Raw genomic sequence first — 16,042 nt, 5'->3', positions numbered from 1 at the left:
GCACATGTATCCCAGAACTTAAAATAAAATTTTACAAAATAAAAATAAAACATCTAGATAGGAACTCAAAAAAAAAAAAAAAAGGCATCTAAACAGAGAGGCCTTGCTGGGCTTCCTCTCTCAGTCTAAGAGCATTAACTGGGTCATACTCTTTTGGTCCAGCCATATTTCTACATGGCTGTCCGTATTTGGTTGAACCTAAGCATAAAAACAGACAGTTTCCCTGTATCTTTCGATCTTCATTTCAACTCTTATTTTCTCTAAATCTGAGCTGCTCTTGTAGCACGTAAAACTATAATCAAATACATTCATAGGTCTTTTTCCTGTTAATCTGCCTTTTGTCGGTTGATTTTCAGTGAACTTTGGCCCCCCCACACTCCTTTGCTTCAAACTACTATGGAAAGGTACTGGCAAAACTCTAAATAATCATGAATTTTAAAGCAAGGGTTAAAAAAATAGTTCAATAAGACAGGTAAGATTGCATAGCCAGTCTTAGAGCAGAAGCTAACAACTACTAAAAAAAAAAAAAAAATTCTTTCTTAACATTTTGTCCTGATCTACCAGAAATCATAGTTCAGAGAGTAAGAATATGCCTGCATTACTTCAGATTGGTTTCTTGGCTTCTCTTTACCTCAGAATACTCATATCTGAGACACCTACTGTCAGATCACAAGTAGAACATAAATACCAATCAGATAACAATATAACCTATTTTGAATTTCTCAGGAGCTGGGAACAATATGAATGCAAGGTGCTCTTTTATTTTTAACAGTTAATTGAAGGCAATCACTTCCAGAACTGATTTCCCTTTACACATTAAGCTCAAATCAGGAATAATTTATATGACTTCTGTCAGTTTTGATTAAACATTATAACTAGAATTAATGTCTTACCTGTGGAAAAAAACTTCCTGAGCTATTGCTACGGTGGGTGAGTGTTCTTTACCTTTTCAGAGTAGCATTTTGCCAGATTGGCTTAATTGGACACTTAGAGTATTGATGTCCCAGTAAGAGATAAAAGTGGTCCTTAATTAGATTAAAAGAAAAATTTCCTCAGCAAAAAGTTATCCTAGAGCCCAAGTCATAATTAAAACTATGCAATCACATGACATTTTTTAAATTATAGAATGAAATAAATCCTATCAATCAGCCAAGTTTTTAACTATGAAATAGTCAACAGACCTTCTTTTGGTTCTGCTCCTACTGATTTTGTAGGAATTTCCAAAATTTGAAGGCTATTTTTGGCTCTGATTTCAAATATTCTGAGAATAACACAAACAGATCAGCAATTAGAGTTGCACAGGTTCACAACAGAAGAAGACTAAAAATAGAAGCTTCATTACCTCTCCTTTTGGTATGCCCAAACTAATATCTTGCACAGCAATAATCTTCTGGAAAGAGCGTCGATAGTGTTTACTAAGGTTGTATAACACAAGAATGTCTCCACTGGTCCTTCCTTCAAACACCCTCATTTCCTCTTTTTCAACATCTATATCCTTAGAAGTTTTGACTGTGCCTTGGAGAGTAGATTGACCCCTGGGAAGATGAAATCAGAGTGAATTCACACCTGGCAAATGATACCGGAATAGTCTAGAAGAGGGAAAAGGGTCAGAGATTTGTAAATAATGGAAGATACTGCCTTTGGACTTCTGCACAATCAGCTTTGTCCAGAGCACCCCAGTTCTGCCAACCTGATTATCAGGCAAGAATCCATTTTTATTGTCTAACATAAATGAAATATACATGTTCCTAAAAGATACTGAAATGGATTGACACAAAACTACAGCTAGTTTTTAATTTTATGAATAATAAAGTCATGCCAGACTTTTACACTAAATGTTAAAATAGCTTATCACAAAATTATTATACGGCATTTACCTAATAAGCACTTTTACTGAAAGAGCCATTTAATAAAGTAGACTGCATATAAAATACTCAAACATTGTAAGTTCATAGTATATGTTGAATCATATAAAAGGATTATGTAACCAGCACTTGCACAATAGTTTGCAATAAGTATTCAATAAGTATCTATCAGAGTAATGCAAACTTCATTTTCAACTCTTATTTTCTCTAAATCTGAGCTGCTCACTTTTTAATCTTTATAATTTCCAATCTGACACATTTGACTTTCAAATAAATTTCAGTTTCCCCTGCAAACTATAATATGCCAACATTTTAATTATTAAAATATATTTAAAATATTAATCATTTAAAATATATTTAATGATTATATTTTAATGATAACCACTGAGTTAGTATCATAACCAAAATCAATTACCTAGCTCTGACAGTGTAAATTGCCATGTAGTATATCATTATATTATCATTGGGAGAAGCTAGGTGTAAGGTACATTAGCAATGTTCGATAATAATTTTACAACTTCTTCTGATTATTAAACTATTACAAAATAAAAAAGGTATCAAAAATAAAATCCAATATCCATGGCAAGCTCCCAGTATTCCTGGCAACTTTTCTTTATTATTTTTCCACACATGAAATCACTATTTGACAAATATATAATTTATTCTACACAGAACATAGATGATGAGAAAAATAGCTAGACACTCAGAATTCTATCTTATATGACCTCATTTATATAATGTTCAAAGGCATGAAAAATGAATCAATAAAAATAAAAATAAGGATTACAGTTACCTAGGGTGCAGCTATTGATGGAGAAGTTTACGACAGACCATCTGAAGTGTTGGTAGTATTCAGTTTATTAGTGAGAGGGGGTTACATGAGTCTGTTCAATTTGTGAAAATTCATTGAATTTTACACTTTTCTGCTTGAATGTTATTTCCCTTCCCCAGATGAAGGTGTGTTTAGTGACCTTTCCCCCTGTCCTGGACTTCCAAAGGTCTTCACACTCCAACAGGAAGCTGTGCCACCTGTGTTCCCTCCTGCCTGGCAGAGCAGCACTCACAGCAACCCACATCAGCTTGCTCATCCTCTCCTCAGGAGGATTACCGAGGAAGCTTTATAAACAGCTCCTGGGTCTCATCCCCAGAGCTTCTCATTGCAGAGTTCCAGGAAGGGGCCCAGGTGTGCACATTCATTTACATCTCCTCAAGGCATTCTGGCTGGTGGAGACAATTGACTGAGGTTACTTCTGATCCACCCACTCACAACAATCCAGTGTCCTAATACAGGAATCCAACTATGCCCAGAAATGTGCCACTTAGGTATCCTCTAACTGAAAATGACTAACCAATGATCTCTATATTAAATAGGAAGAATTCAGATGGGACCTAAGTATAGCAGGATTTTCCAGATATGCAGCATATCTCACATCTGAACTGTGTGGCTGTTCCAACCCAGCCAGCACCTAAGGTATAGAAAGCAAAAGTGCAGCTCCAGGCAGGAGACAGAAAAGGCAGGAACTAGGGTCCAGGTCCTAATGGAAACCTGAATTCCTGGCAAACAACCCAAGGCCAGCAGCAGGACAGTGGGACAGCTGGACAGGAGCCAGCACAGGTTAGGGAAGGACAGCAAGAAAGTGGGATCTCAGCACTCACGTCCAGCAGTGGGTGCAGGTGACAGGGGCCCTGCTTAGGCTGGGAAGGCAGGATCTATCCATTCCCAGTTGCACAGGGCAGGGTCTTTCTATTTTCTTCCAAGATTCAATTATGAGTCTTATATCAATACTATAAAGCAACATAGATGTACCCTAATAGAGAAAGAGGGCATAACAGAAACACTGAGAAGGCATCAGCCCAGCCCCAGAGTCAGGGCAACAAATATCCCTGTGGGGATGGAAGGGGGATCACAGACACCTTCACTGAGCAGAAGGCACCACACTTGACAGGGGGGTGGGGGGCTTGCTAAGAACCTTGGGCTTTACTTTTTAAACAATGATTAGTGGTTTAGTTAGATCTGGGTTTTAAAAGTAAATTGACTGGGTCATGCAGTCATTATGACAGTTATCCATAAAATGGTAGTAAGCAACTAATGTCTAAATTCACTTAAATTTCTATGCTCTGTAACCTTCATGTAGAGAAAAATATTGACTCTTCACTGTGGATAACAAGGACATTATTCTAAAATACAATTCAACTTATACTTACAACTCTAGAAAGTAAAGGTAATACAGATTTTTTTCTTTAAAGAAAAATCTTTTGATACTATAGGAAAATGGAGTACCCTGAAATCTGCCAAGGGGGATCCTACATTATAGGTTTTTAAAATACACTAAACTAGTAAGGGACGTCAGAGAACAAATTATGTTTAAAAGGCACTCCGCATTTTACTCCAGGTTCACTCAGCTATTGGAAATCTGCAGACTCCAGGGTGACGTGGCCAATTCAAAAGCACATTGGGATTTATATTCAAAATTGTGCCTACTTTCCTTTATTAAAAGGGGTTATGTAACAAAATATGTCAGGAAATGGCTGAAAGGAAAAATAATTCTATGAGGGGATCACCATAAATCATTAATCATGTGTCTTTACAATCCTTAATAGATTTCTAGTGACATGGTCTTAATTGGTAATTTCTCCAAAAAGGATCCCTCCCTCAAGTAGAGGTCAGAAGGAAATACATAGCTCTTGGAAAGAGCAGGCCAATGAATTCAGACCACTTGGGTAAGGAGGGGAAGCCATACCATTGTGGACCCTCCACAGGAAAGCACATTGCTTCCTTATGTAGTTCAAATGTTTTATCTGACAATATTTCAGATATTCTTGCAAGGCCACATTAAATTCTATTTATAGTAGTAGGAATGCATGTGTGTGCATGTGTGTGCATGCATGCATATAAACCACATTATACATCTACATGTCTACATATGCCCCGTGCTACTGACTTTCGATCTCACCTGACAAAGATGAGAACACAGCAGCATAAACAACAAGATCCAGCAAAGGACATATAGACATCCATACTGAATTTTCCTATCTTCCTGCTCCCAGAGTTCTTGGCATTTAGTCGTAAAAATAATGGTTGCGGTATCAACCATATTTACCTTAGCTGCTTCAACGTAACAGAGAAATTCAGCCATTTCAAAGTGAAAATACACTGAGACAAATAATTGGAAACATTATCTCACAGCTTGGTCCCTGATCTTTTGAAATTTTCTTTCCTGGTGTCAGTAACTCACACCAATCAACATTTAAAAAATAATAAAATCTAAACGCATTAGAACTATGTATAATGCTGATCAGATACAGTTTCTATTTTACAACCTCCAGGATGAATTTTTCTCTTCCTCTCTTTTTGTAGGAGTAAGTGCAGCTTGAGAATGAGCCCTTAGGAACCCACCTTGGCCATTGCAGAAGGTCCCAGTGTAGCAGAACTCTCAAGAGGAGAAGTATTGTGCCCTGCGTGGCCAGTTCCACGAAGATCCAGCCCAGAAAGTCCATCTTAAAGGGACTCACATAGGAATCAATGCCGAAGCTGTGGGTCAGGTCATATTTGATCTGATTATAGCAGAGTTCTATTAGTCCTTGACCAAGGCAGAATTGAGGAAAAATAGTAAAGACCCACTTGAGGACATCATAGACATTCTGTAAATTCTGTACAGTTAAAAAAAGAAAAAATCCAATTAAAAGCTATTGCCTTTTTCATAACATATACCAATAACTTCTTTTTCTCCTTGGCTAGCTCTGTGTTCCAAGTCTTCCCTATACCAACTACTCATTGATATTCTCAGCCATCAAAACAAAGCAGATCCTTCTTGAGATATTAGATCTACTGGTATTTACCTTTCAAGGTTTTCCTTGCTTGAGAACAGTGATGATTTTTACATCTATTTTTAAGGAAATCACAGTGATCTCTACACAAGTATGAACAAAAGTGTTAGCAATATATGAACACTGAATTAACAAATAATCCATACATAGAAGGGGGATGCAGCTGCACAAACTCACAGAATAACCATCCATAAGTGTTCGATTTAGGATTATGTGAAAATTTTGAAAATGATAATTATACAAAGAAATAAATTAGGAAACACGAGTGTTTGGTCCCCCTACATCCCCCTCACTCCAACAGGAAGCCTCACCAGTGGGAAAGAGATATGTTCCAGATCTTGTGTTTGAACTTAAAATGTGTCATCATATAAACTGTGATTTGGTAACAATGAAAATGATTTCATTAACACTATAGTTTGTAAACACAATGGTTAAATACTGGTTACACTAGATATTAAGACTTATTGTTGACCTGTGTGGAAGATGTGGTGGCAATTCCTCAAAGATCTAGAACCAGAAATACAATTTGACCCAGCAATCCCATTACTGGGTATAAACCCAAAGGAATATAAATCATTCTATTCCAAAGATACATGCAGGCATATGTTCACTGCAGCACTATTCACAATAGCAAAAACATGGAATCAACCCAAATGCCCATCAATGATAGACTGGATAGATGGATACACTGTAGAATATTATGCAGCCATAAAAACAAAGGAGATCATGTCCTTTGCAGGGACATGGATGGAGCTAGAAGCCATTATCCTCAGAAAACTAATGCAGGAACAGAAAACCAAACACTGCATATTCCCACTTATAAGTGGTGGCTGAACAATGAGAACGCATGAACACAAGGACGGGAACAACACACATTGGAGCCTGTTGGGGGATGGGGTGGGAAACAGAGAGCATTACGAAAAATATCTAATGCATGCTGGGCTTAATACCTAGGTGATGGGTTGATAGGTGCAGCAAACCACCATGACACACGTTTATCTATGTAATAAAACTGCACATGCTGCACATGTACCCCAGAACTTAAAATATTTTTATTTTTTTTTTAAACAAAAGACTGATCTGAGAATCCAGTCACCTTCTTTGGTTTCTTTCATTCATTCTATAAGAATTAATGCCACAAAGCTCTATAACCTACAAATGAAAATTTGATATTATTTGAAATAAACATTTGAATAATGTTGCTTCCTAAGCAAATAATATCAAAATAAAGAGCAAAGGAAAAGAAAGACCCAAACAAAAGCAATAAGCTGCTTTTTATTATTTGTTACCAATTGATGTACATCCATTTTCAGCAAACACCTCATTGCTGTTGAATTTTTTTTAACAAATAAGCAATGCGGTTTATAAATAAAGGTAACAATGCCTTTCCACTTGCCACACAGGTAGAACCTCATGAGTGGAAATGTTCCTGGTCCGCTTCCTCTTTGGATATGGACAATTCTCCTTCCTTTTTCTTTTGGAGCTAAATCTTACTTCTGTGACTCCACTCCCCAGGGCAGCTCTCTGCTTACAAGTTCCTCAGCACTAGGATTATCTACTGTGAGTCTCTTTTCAGTTTCACCATGGTTCATGGTTGACATCCTCATGATTCATGTCATGTTAGAGATCCAATGAGGGAGGAGGAAAATTGTACACTATCTCTACTGATTTCAATTTTCTTCTCAAGCTAAAGCCAATTAATTGTTCTGCAAGTTTTCTCTTTAAAGTATAGACATATTAATATAAATCAGAGTCAATAATAAATCTGTAAAAAAATCACCAAAATAGATTACTACCTTCACTGAATGCATAATTGATGTTTACAGAGTTCACTGCTTCTATCGAAATAGGAAGCACAATAATAAAAACTAATGTTAGCTATCATTGGCAAATCTACTAAGTCTCTGAAAGTCCAGCCATGAGGAAGTAGACTCATCCCAATTAAACGGGCATCAGCCCCTGTTTGATTTTAAATGAGAACTGCAGCACATGCTTCAAAACTAGGAGCTCAGTAGCTTTTCCAGGTCATTTTCTCAGCCTCTGAATTGGCCAAACATTTGGGAACTACTGATGAATCAGACTCCATATAAACAGCAGGGAATCAGGAGAGAACAGTGTGGCCAGAGCTGAGAAAAGAAAACAGAATGAAAAGGATTGCAATAAGCGGGGCAGAGGAAAGTGCAAAATCTGAAGTCCTTACCTCCAGGTAGCACTGGGGATGCTGAGGGGCTGAAAGATGTATTAAAGCAGAGGCAAAGACCCCGGTAGGCCTCACTAAGGGAGGAGACAGGAGTGAAAGGAATGTGGCAGGACGAATGGGTTCAGCTTGACCTAGACACCTGCTGGAGATGACATTTAAGAAATGACTTGCCAATTGGAACGGCCTATTGGAGAGTGGCGCTGATCTCGCAAGGAGAAATTCTTCCTGACCATGGGCCTTATGCTCAGGAAAGCCCTTGGCTGCCACACTTGGAAAATAGCAAAATTAAAGTTGTTCCAGAAATCACAGAGAAGAGGGCAGAATCCCCCAGATCATCATTCAGACATGCTGTGCCCTGAGAGCATGATCAGCTGTGGTATGCCCCATCCTACCTTGTTGAGTCTGACCCTAACAGTAGTGAACATTGAGAGGGCATGTTTCAATGACTCACTGTTCCACCATTCATCAGTAATTCATCAACAAATAGTCTCTGATGAAAATGCTGGGGATGTGGCAGTGAACATCTTCACGACTCTACCCTCAAGAATGGAGTGGCTGAAACAGCACATCTTTTAACCAATTGTTGCTAAGCCCTTTTATAATGGCAACATGTTTTTTGTTAATTAGAATCAATTTATCTTTCTGGAGTTTAAAGACAGTGGATACCAATGCATTTCCATTGAATTCCAGTTGGAAAAGCAATAAGAGACGTGAGTTAACACCGTCTTTGCACTAGAGGTGCAGAAGTGTAGAGGTGATGCTACAAAGCTACTGACCTTAGCTTTGGAGATGATGGCTAGCAACCGGGGCATGACGGTTATGAGCATGGTACAAAGGCCAAAGATGAAGTTCAGTGAGACATAGGAAATGAAAGCCACGTCTGAACTGGAGAAGATTCTGGACATCAGGTACATCCACGGAAGAGTTGCATATCTGAAAAGTAAAGTGAAAAGTCATGTTTGTTTTACCATAATATTTATAGTAGTTTTCTCTTATCTATGCCAGATACATTTTAAGACCTTGGGGTGAATCCCTGAAAATGCAGATATTACTGAACCCTATATACACTATGTTTTTCCCCATACATGCAACCTATGATAAGGTTTGATTTATAAATTAGGCACAGTGAGAGAGTAAGAACAATGACTAATATAAAATAGAACAATTACAGTAATATGCCAGCATGCCTACTCTAGCACTTTGGGGCCATCTAGTAAAACAAGGGTCTCCTGAACACAAGCACTGCCAGGCTGTGACAATCAATTTGGTAACTCACTGACTCCCAGATCTGAAGTGAGGATGTGCTGGACAAAGGGGAAATTCATGTCCCTGCCAGGACAGAGCAAGACAGTACAAGATTTCATCATGCTACTCAGAACATTGTGCCCTTTAAAACCGATTAATTGTTTATTTCTGGAATTTTCCATTTAATATCTTGAGACCACAGCTGACTGTGGGTAACTGAATTCTCTGAAAACAAAAATGCAGATAAGTGGACAGCCATAAGACTGAATTATAGATGCAATTTTATTGGCCCAGCAATTTTTCCTCACTTGGTGAACAGAAATGAACTTTACATAAATACATTCCATAGTATTTTCCAAAAACAACACACTCTTCCTGGGGCTTCAGAGGACTCTGCAATGCAATAGAAAGAACACAGGATGGGGTCACAACACACGGGTTGTACATGGGCCTGAACTCGTTGGCTCTGTGGCCTGGAGAAAGTCAGCTGACTTCTCCAACTTTTCTTCCCCAAAAGGAGCTTCTTTGCTCTGCTTCTCATCAGGAAGGCAGGAATAACACTTAGTTGTTATATTGAGAATTAAAAGATATCAAGAATATAAAAAGCTGCAGAGCTACATAAAAAAATAAGGCCTAAAAATAGAAACTGAAAGCCTTCTTCCAGCATCCATTGCACAGAGGCACCATCTGTAACTCCTCAGTGTGCCCTGTTCTTCCTTTTGCCCCCAGCAACCCAGGAGACAGCACTGTAACCGTCATCTCACAGGCAAAATAATGGGGATTTCAAGAGTTCAGACACTTGATCGAGCTTTGCAGGTGATAAGTAGGTGAAGCTGAACCTGGGGTTCATTTCCATGTGGCCCCAAAACTGGGGAGTAAGAAGCATTGCTAAATATTGGACCCTAGAAGCAGTCCCCACATGTGTCAGATGACATCAGGATCTAAGATACCACCCAAACGTCCCTAAAAGGAAAACATCTCATTTTCTTCATTCTGTCTCCTCCATTCTAGAGCCAGGTTTCACTCATGGCAACTTCCCTCAGCTCCTTCCTGAAATAATACCACTGCACCCAATAAAGGAAACACACTTCGAATGATGGTTTCTAATATCAGCAGAGAAGTCACTGATTTTGAATCACAACTTTCCCGAAAGATTCTCATGTATCTGGAGCTCCAACAAGTTCTCTGCTCACTCAAGGTAAATGTATCACTGTTTTCTTACGGTGAATAATTGGCTTAACCTGAAACATTTCAGTGCCTGCAAAACGTCTGAGATTTTCTTAATATGTTAACAAGTTCTGAAAAGTATGAGACTTCAAAATGATACAAGACATGCCAGGCCTTCAAGTTAACTCTTAGTCTAGTATACACTCCCTTTCATATGATATCTATGATATTAGAATGCTTTCCTGGGTTAAAAGATACATTCTCATAGTTCATTAGATATATATATAATATGATATATAAAATCATATAGTGTTTTAGACACTCAATAGCAATCTGCTTCAAAATGTGGGCATGAAGATAATTCTTTCAAAGCACAAAATGGAGGCAAGAGCTGTTCTAAAGCAGTTGCTGCATAAGATAATCAACTAATTAAATCAAAATAATTACCAGAGAGTTAAGTCATGACTTCTTAGGGCTGTACATTATCAACACCTCTGTCTGAAATACACTACCACAGAGAGAATTCAAAACCCAACACATATTCACCCACGCCACACACCTCCCCTCTTTCCTTTATTGTCCCTTCTGAGACAAAAATCAAGTGCTACACTCCGTCATGCGACTGTTTTGAGAATCAAATGAAATCATAGAATTGCAAGTAATTTTGCAATGGAAACATAAGCAGTAGTAGAAGTTTGTCAGCCAAATTTTGGGGCAGCTGTAACTGCCATAACATTCATTCTAAGAGTGAATGAAAACTCTCTCCAACTTATAACTACCGATTCTACCTCTACATTCTGGAACAACATGTGACAAATTGCTTTTCTTTTCCATGTGACAGTCCTTTAAATAGCTGAGGATAGCCATGTTATTCTGCTTAAACCTTCACTACAAAAGACTGGGTCTTTCTCTGCTCCTCTAACAACACGATATTCAACCAGCTCTCTCTGTTAAATTTTGCATTTTGGGACTTAGGGGAGTTTAGGTAAGGCCACCTCACAGAGAACATGATGTGGTTGGCCTGGCACAACACACAGCAAGATTATCATCTGCTTTGATCAGCATCTCCACATTCAGCAATACAATCTAAGGGTGCAGCAGCCTCCCTGTCTTGCTGTGGAGCCTGCATACCCAATCTGCACTTGAGGGACTAATTACCAGCTCAACACTAGGCTCTACTTCCTTTGAGATGGTTCAGCATCTGTACTTTGTTACTTACTACATCAGGTTTCCATGCTGGGTTTTGTCATTTAAATATTTGACAAGTGGATCAAAGCATTATTTAAGAAAAACAAAGAATCAGAGACATAGTCCTAAATGAAGTCACACGAGAGTTCCTATTGCTAGATGAATGAAGAGTCTTCCAGTGTGGTTTCCAACTGGCTATGATTCCATCACTTTTTCACTACATTTTCATTAGTTATCTTTCAAATGCTTGGCTCAAATTAACGTATTCACAGCTCCAGTCTCCTTTCTTATAAGAAAAAAATGAAATTGGCTTAGAGAGCATAATTTTTTTGTGTGAAAATTACAGTGAATTTCAACAATCTCCAGGCTTTTATTAAAATATATCATTTTAATGATTTTAAAACTTGCTAGAGATTGACCTACTGTTCACAACATCATGGAATTTATGGGGGAAGAAAATTCCCCTTTTGAAAATCAACCATTTCCCCATGCTCTGTGAATTTCCCAAGACACCAAACAGGATTCTGTAATCTCATCTTTTGGCACTAAATATACATCAAATGTGTTCTTAAGGTTTCAATTTTTATGTAAGCTAGGCTCTGTTTTCTTTCATTCATTTCAGGTGTTACTTCCCTCTTTTGGATGCTAATTATCCCTGACTCTCCCTTTTGTATTTTAAATAACAAACTGTCCTTGACAGAAAGAAGAAAAACAATAAAACTGCTATTGGGCATATTTGTCTTGTTATCTCTTAAAAGAATCAATTCATGTATACTATCCCTTATTCTTTGTTTTGTTTTGTTTTGTTTTTTATTATACTTTAAGTTCTAGGGTACATGTGCATAACGTGCAGGTTTGTTGCATAGGTATACTTGTGCCATGTTGATGTGCCGCACCCATCAACTCGTCAGCACCAATCAATTCGTCATTTTCATCAGGTATAGCTCCCAATGCAATCCCTCCCCCCTTTCCCCTCCCCATAGGCCCCGGTGTGTGATGTTCTCCTTCCCAAGTCCAAGTGATCTCATTGTTCAGTTCCCACCTGTGAATGAGAACATGTGGTGTTTGGTTTTCTGTTCTTGCGATAGTTTGCTGAGAATGATGGTTTCCAGCTGCATCCATGTCCCTGCAAAGGACACAAACTCATCCTTTTTTATGGCTGAATAGCATTCCATGGTGTATATGTGCCACATTTTCTTAATCCAGTCTGTCACTGACGGACATTTGGGTTGACCCCAAGTCTTTGCTGTTGTGAATAGTGCAGCAATGAACATACGTGTGCATGTGTCTTTATAGCAGCATGATTTATAATCCTTTGGGTATATACCCAGTAATGGGATGGCTGGGTTATGTGGTACTTCCAGTTCTATATCCTTGAGGAATCGCTATACTGTTTTCCACAATGGTTGAACTAGTTTACAATCCCACCAACAGTGTAAAAGTGTTCCTATTTCTCCATATCCTCTCCAGCACCTGTTGTTTCCTGACTTTTTAATGATTGCCATTCTAACTGGTGTGTGATTTGTCTAATTCCCCTGGCCAGGAAAGAGTTAGGCGCTGGAGGCAAGTGGTAGGAAAGGAAGAACTTTATTGACCAACAGGTCAGGGCTCTTGGGCGAGGTTCACCGGTCCTCTAAGTGGGGCCAGGGAAGTCGCGCCGGCTCTGGGGGGAGGTTCCCTGGTCCACAAGCAATGGGGCCAGGGAAGTTCGCCAGGGCGCCTGCCGGCATGGCGACTTTTATGTTCTGGGCTTGGAAATGGGAGGGCAGTGGGTGGGACAAGGGCGTGCCAGGGGTGTCTCCGTAGGCGTGGACGGGTAAGTTTCGGTTTCCTCAAATTGACATCACATCGTGCCTGCTCAGTTGGTCTGCTTTTTTCCCAGGCGCGGGCTGCATTTTCCCACGTGCCGGTAAGTTGGATGATGAAGAACCCGGAAGTAGTAGGGGCTGCGTCTTTTCTGTTCACCTTCCTCCATCTTGTCCTTTTCCCCCTCACCCAGACAGTGTGAGATGGTATCTCATTGTGGTTTTGATTTGTATTTCTCTGATATCCAGTGATGATGAGCATTTTTTCATGTGTCTGTTGGCTGTATGCATGTCTTCTTTTGAGAAGTGTCTGTTCATATCCTTTGCCCACTTTTTGATGGGGTTGTTTGTTTTTTTCTTGTAAATTTGTTTGAGTTCTTTGTAGGTTCTGGATATTAGCCCTTTGTCAGATGAGTAGATTTTCAGATTCCTGCCTTTAAGCAGCCATTAATGCCTGGACTTGCTCTTAGGTTTCAGCTCGGGATTCAGTTTTCCCAAGTTTGTCCTTGGGCTCCCTGTACCCACAGATCCTTAGAGGGACAACAGGTGTGAACCAATTCTGCTATCCACACCCAGAGATTGCCAGGCACACAGGAGACAGTGGTTCCCCAGACCAGGTCTCTCACTGCCCCTCCTGTTACAGTGGGGGATCACCCGTTCCACTGGCTGTGCTCCATGAAGAAAGAGCTACCTTCTAAATCTGCATCCCCATGGATGTCACCCGGTGACCCTGATTGACTTCCCTTGGGGGCTCTTCTTCCCTGGAATTAGCTGGGACCACAAACACAGTCTGAGTTATCTTTGAAATCTTTCCAGTCCCTGCAACCTAAGAGTTCTTAATCAGAAGTGTGTAACCCCTATTGCCTACGATTGTGCTTCAACAGACCTGTGAATCTCCAGAAATTCTTTGAAAAATGTGGTAATTATGTATGTGAAGAGAATTCTTAGTTTAATTCAAATTCTTTTTTTTGTAAATGAAGGTATTCAAATTCAAATTCTTAAAGGGTTTCAAAATCAAAACAACATTAAAAAATTCTAAAAGCATGTTTTTAAGGCTTTCTAACCATTTCATCTAAGTTTTAACTCAGTTTTTGAGATATACTCTCCTAAAATTCAAAAATAATTTTACAGCAAAGTTTATTTTACTCGAAATAGAGGGAGACATGACAACACTATCCATTCAATTGGATCAATAAACTGAAATCAAACTGTGTTCTCAGAGCTGGGTACACACACATATAGATCTTTATACACAAGTCTGTAAATTTCTAGTTAAATATAATAAACATATGTCTACTATAAGCATGCTTTATAGCTATTACATCTTCCAAAGAGTAAAATAATTCTAAAGAGTAACAATAATGGCTAAAATTAATTTAATGAGTACTTTGTACCAGTCATTGTCCATGATATTTGCATAAACTATTTAATTTAATCTTTATAGCAAAAGATATGAAGTTTTATAGAGAAAAAACTGAGCATTAGACAGAATAATTAGTATTACCAAAGCCACAGAATTGGGGTTACTGAGTAGTAATATCAATGTTCCCCCAAAAGTTTGTCTGTCTTGTCTCTCTCAATCTCTCTCTCCCTCTCTCTCTTAATCTCTTTCCCTCTCTCCCTTAATCTTTCTCCCTCTATCTCTCTTTCTCTCTCTCTTATCTACATACTTCTATCCATCCACCCATCCACCTACACATTCATCTAGTAATAGTATATATTTGTTTAAGTAAAACTCTGTCTCTAATTAGACATTTTGAATAATTATAGGCCACTTACATAAATACAAACTGTAAAAATCATTTTATTTCCAATCCTCTTAAATAAAAGCAAGTTGTTTTATCTTTTAAAATAGCCTTGAATTATAATAAATTAGTATGATAATTATTTTCCCTACTAAGTATTTCTTATGTAGTTAGCCTGTATATAAGCATACATGCATGACACATAAGAAGACATATATATCCTGATACCAGGTAGATATAATGTTGAGGCCACTAGCAACGATCCTGACTAGTATGCATAAATCAGAAATTCATAAAATGACTTTTCTCCATTTGCTATTTTTTCATCTGAGAAAAAAGTGATAGAAATTAGACAAAACATTTTCAAACTACTAATATTATAGGAGAGGAGAAAAAGATGCTGGACAGCTTGCTGAGAGAACCTCCACAAATGCAGTCTCCCAGCTAACTGGATTATGTATTTGAGCCCCTGATCAATGTCAAAGTGAGAATAATAGAGAATCCATTTCCAGCTGCACAAGTTTGTCAAACAGCTTGAGGGTCTGTCTGAGACAGGGCAGAGCTGTCTTCATCATGACCAGGTCAGCCCTTCCTTCCTCCACAGGGCATTCATCATCCTACTCAGGCTTGTTTGCTCCGTGTCCCTTGCAGAAGCAACATAATTGCTTCAAAAGAGAGGAAATCATGAAGTCGACAGCAGGTTCAAAGCCATCCTGAGGGTTTTCTTTTTCAGAAAACAAACCGTAATTCTGCAGCAGCGTTTCTCATCACATACCCGAAAAGTGACAGCAGGAGGGCCGTGGCTGCCAAGTTCTCGCGGAAAGTAAAAGCTGTTAACTGGAAGGCGACAATAACAGCAACACACAGGCAGATGGAAACCAAGTAAAAGAGCTGAGAAAATAAAAAGAAATAAGGGAGAGCTGTTACATCAGATGGTCATATTTATTATCATCTACTTATCCTGAAGTTTCCTTTCAACTTCACAAATATATTTCCTAT

The 16,042-nt window shown here is 38.6% G+C and overlaps 1 protein-coding gene across 1 annotated transcript in view; it reads right to left on the bottom strand.

Moving 5' to 3' along the window:
• ABCA13 (ATP binding cassette subfamily A member 13) overlaps positions 1 to 16,042 on the bottom strand; it is a 520,700-nt gene that overhangs the window by 138,762 nt on the left and 365,896 nt on the right. The window contains exons 51-54 of the mRNA XM_010374424.2: positions 15,819 to 15,934; positions 8,670 to 8,826; positions 5,263 to 5,516; positions 1,343 to 1,535 (exon numbers count right to left, since the gene is read on the bottom strand). Of these exons, the coding sequence (XP_010372726.2) occupies positions 1,343 to 1,535; positions 5,263 to 5,516; positions 8,670 to 8,826; positions 15,819 to 15,934 (720 nt within the window). The remainder of the gene's footprint in view (positions 1 to 1,342; positions 1,536 to 5,262; positions 5,517 to 8,669; positions 8,827 to 15,818; positions 15,935 to 16,042) is intronic.

The sequence above is a fragment of the Rhinopithecus roxellana genome, chromosome 6, assembly GCF_007565055.1.
Source record: "Rhinopithecus roxellana isolate Shanxi Qingling chromosome 6, ASM756505v1, whole genome shotgun sequence".
NCBI lineage: Eukaryota > Metazoa > Chordata > Mammalia > Primates > Cercopithecidae > Rhinopithecus > Rhinopithecus roxellana.
The sequence above is the reverse complement of the archived record's forward strand: the minus strand, read 5'-3'. Positions and strand labels throughout refer to the sequence as shown.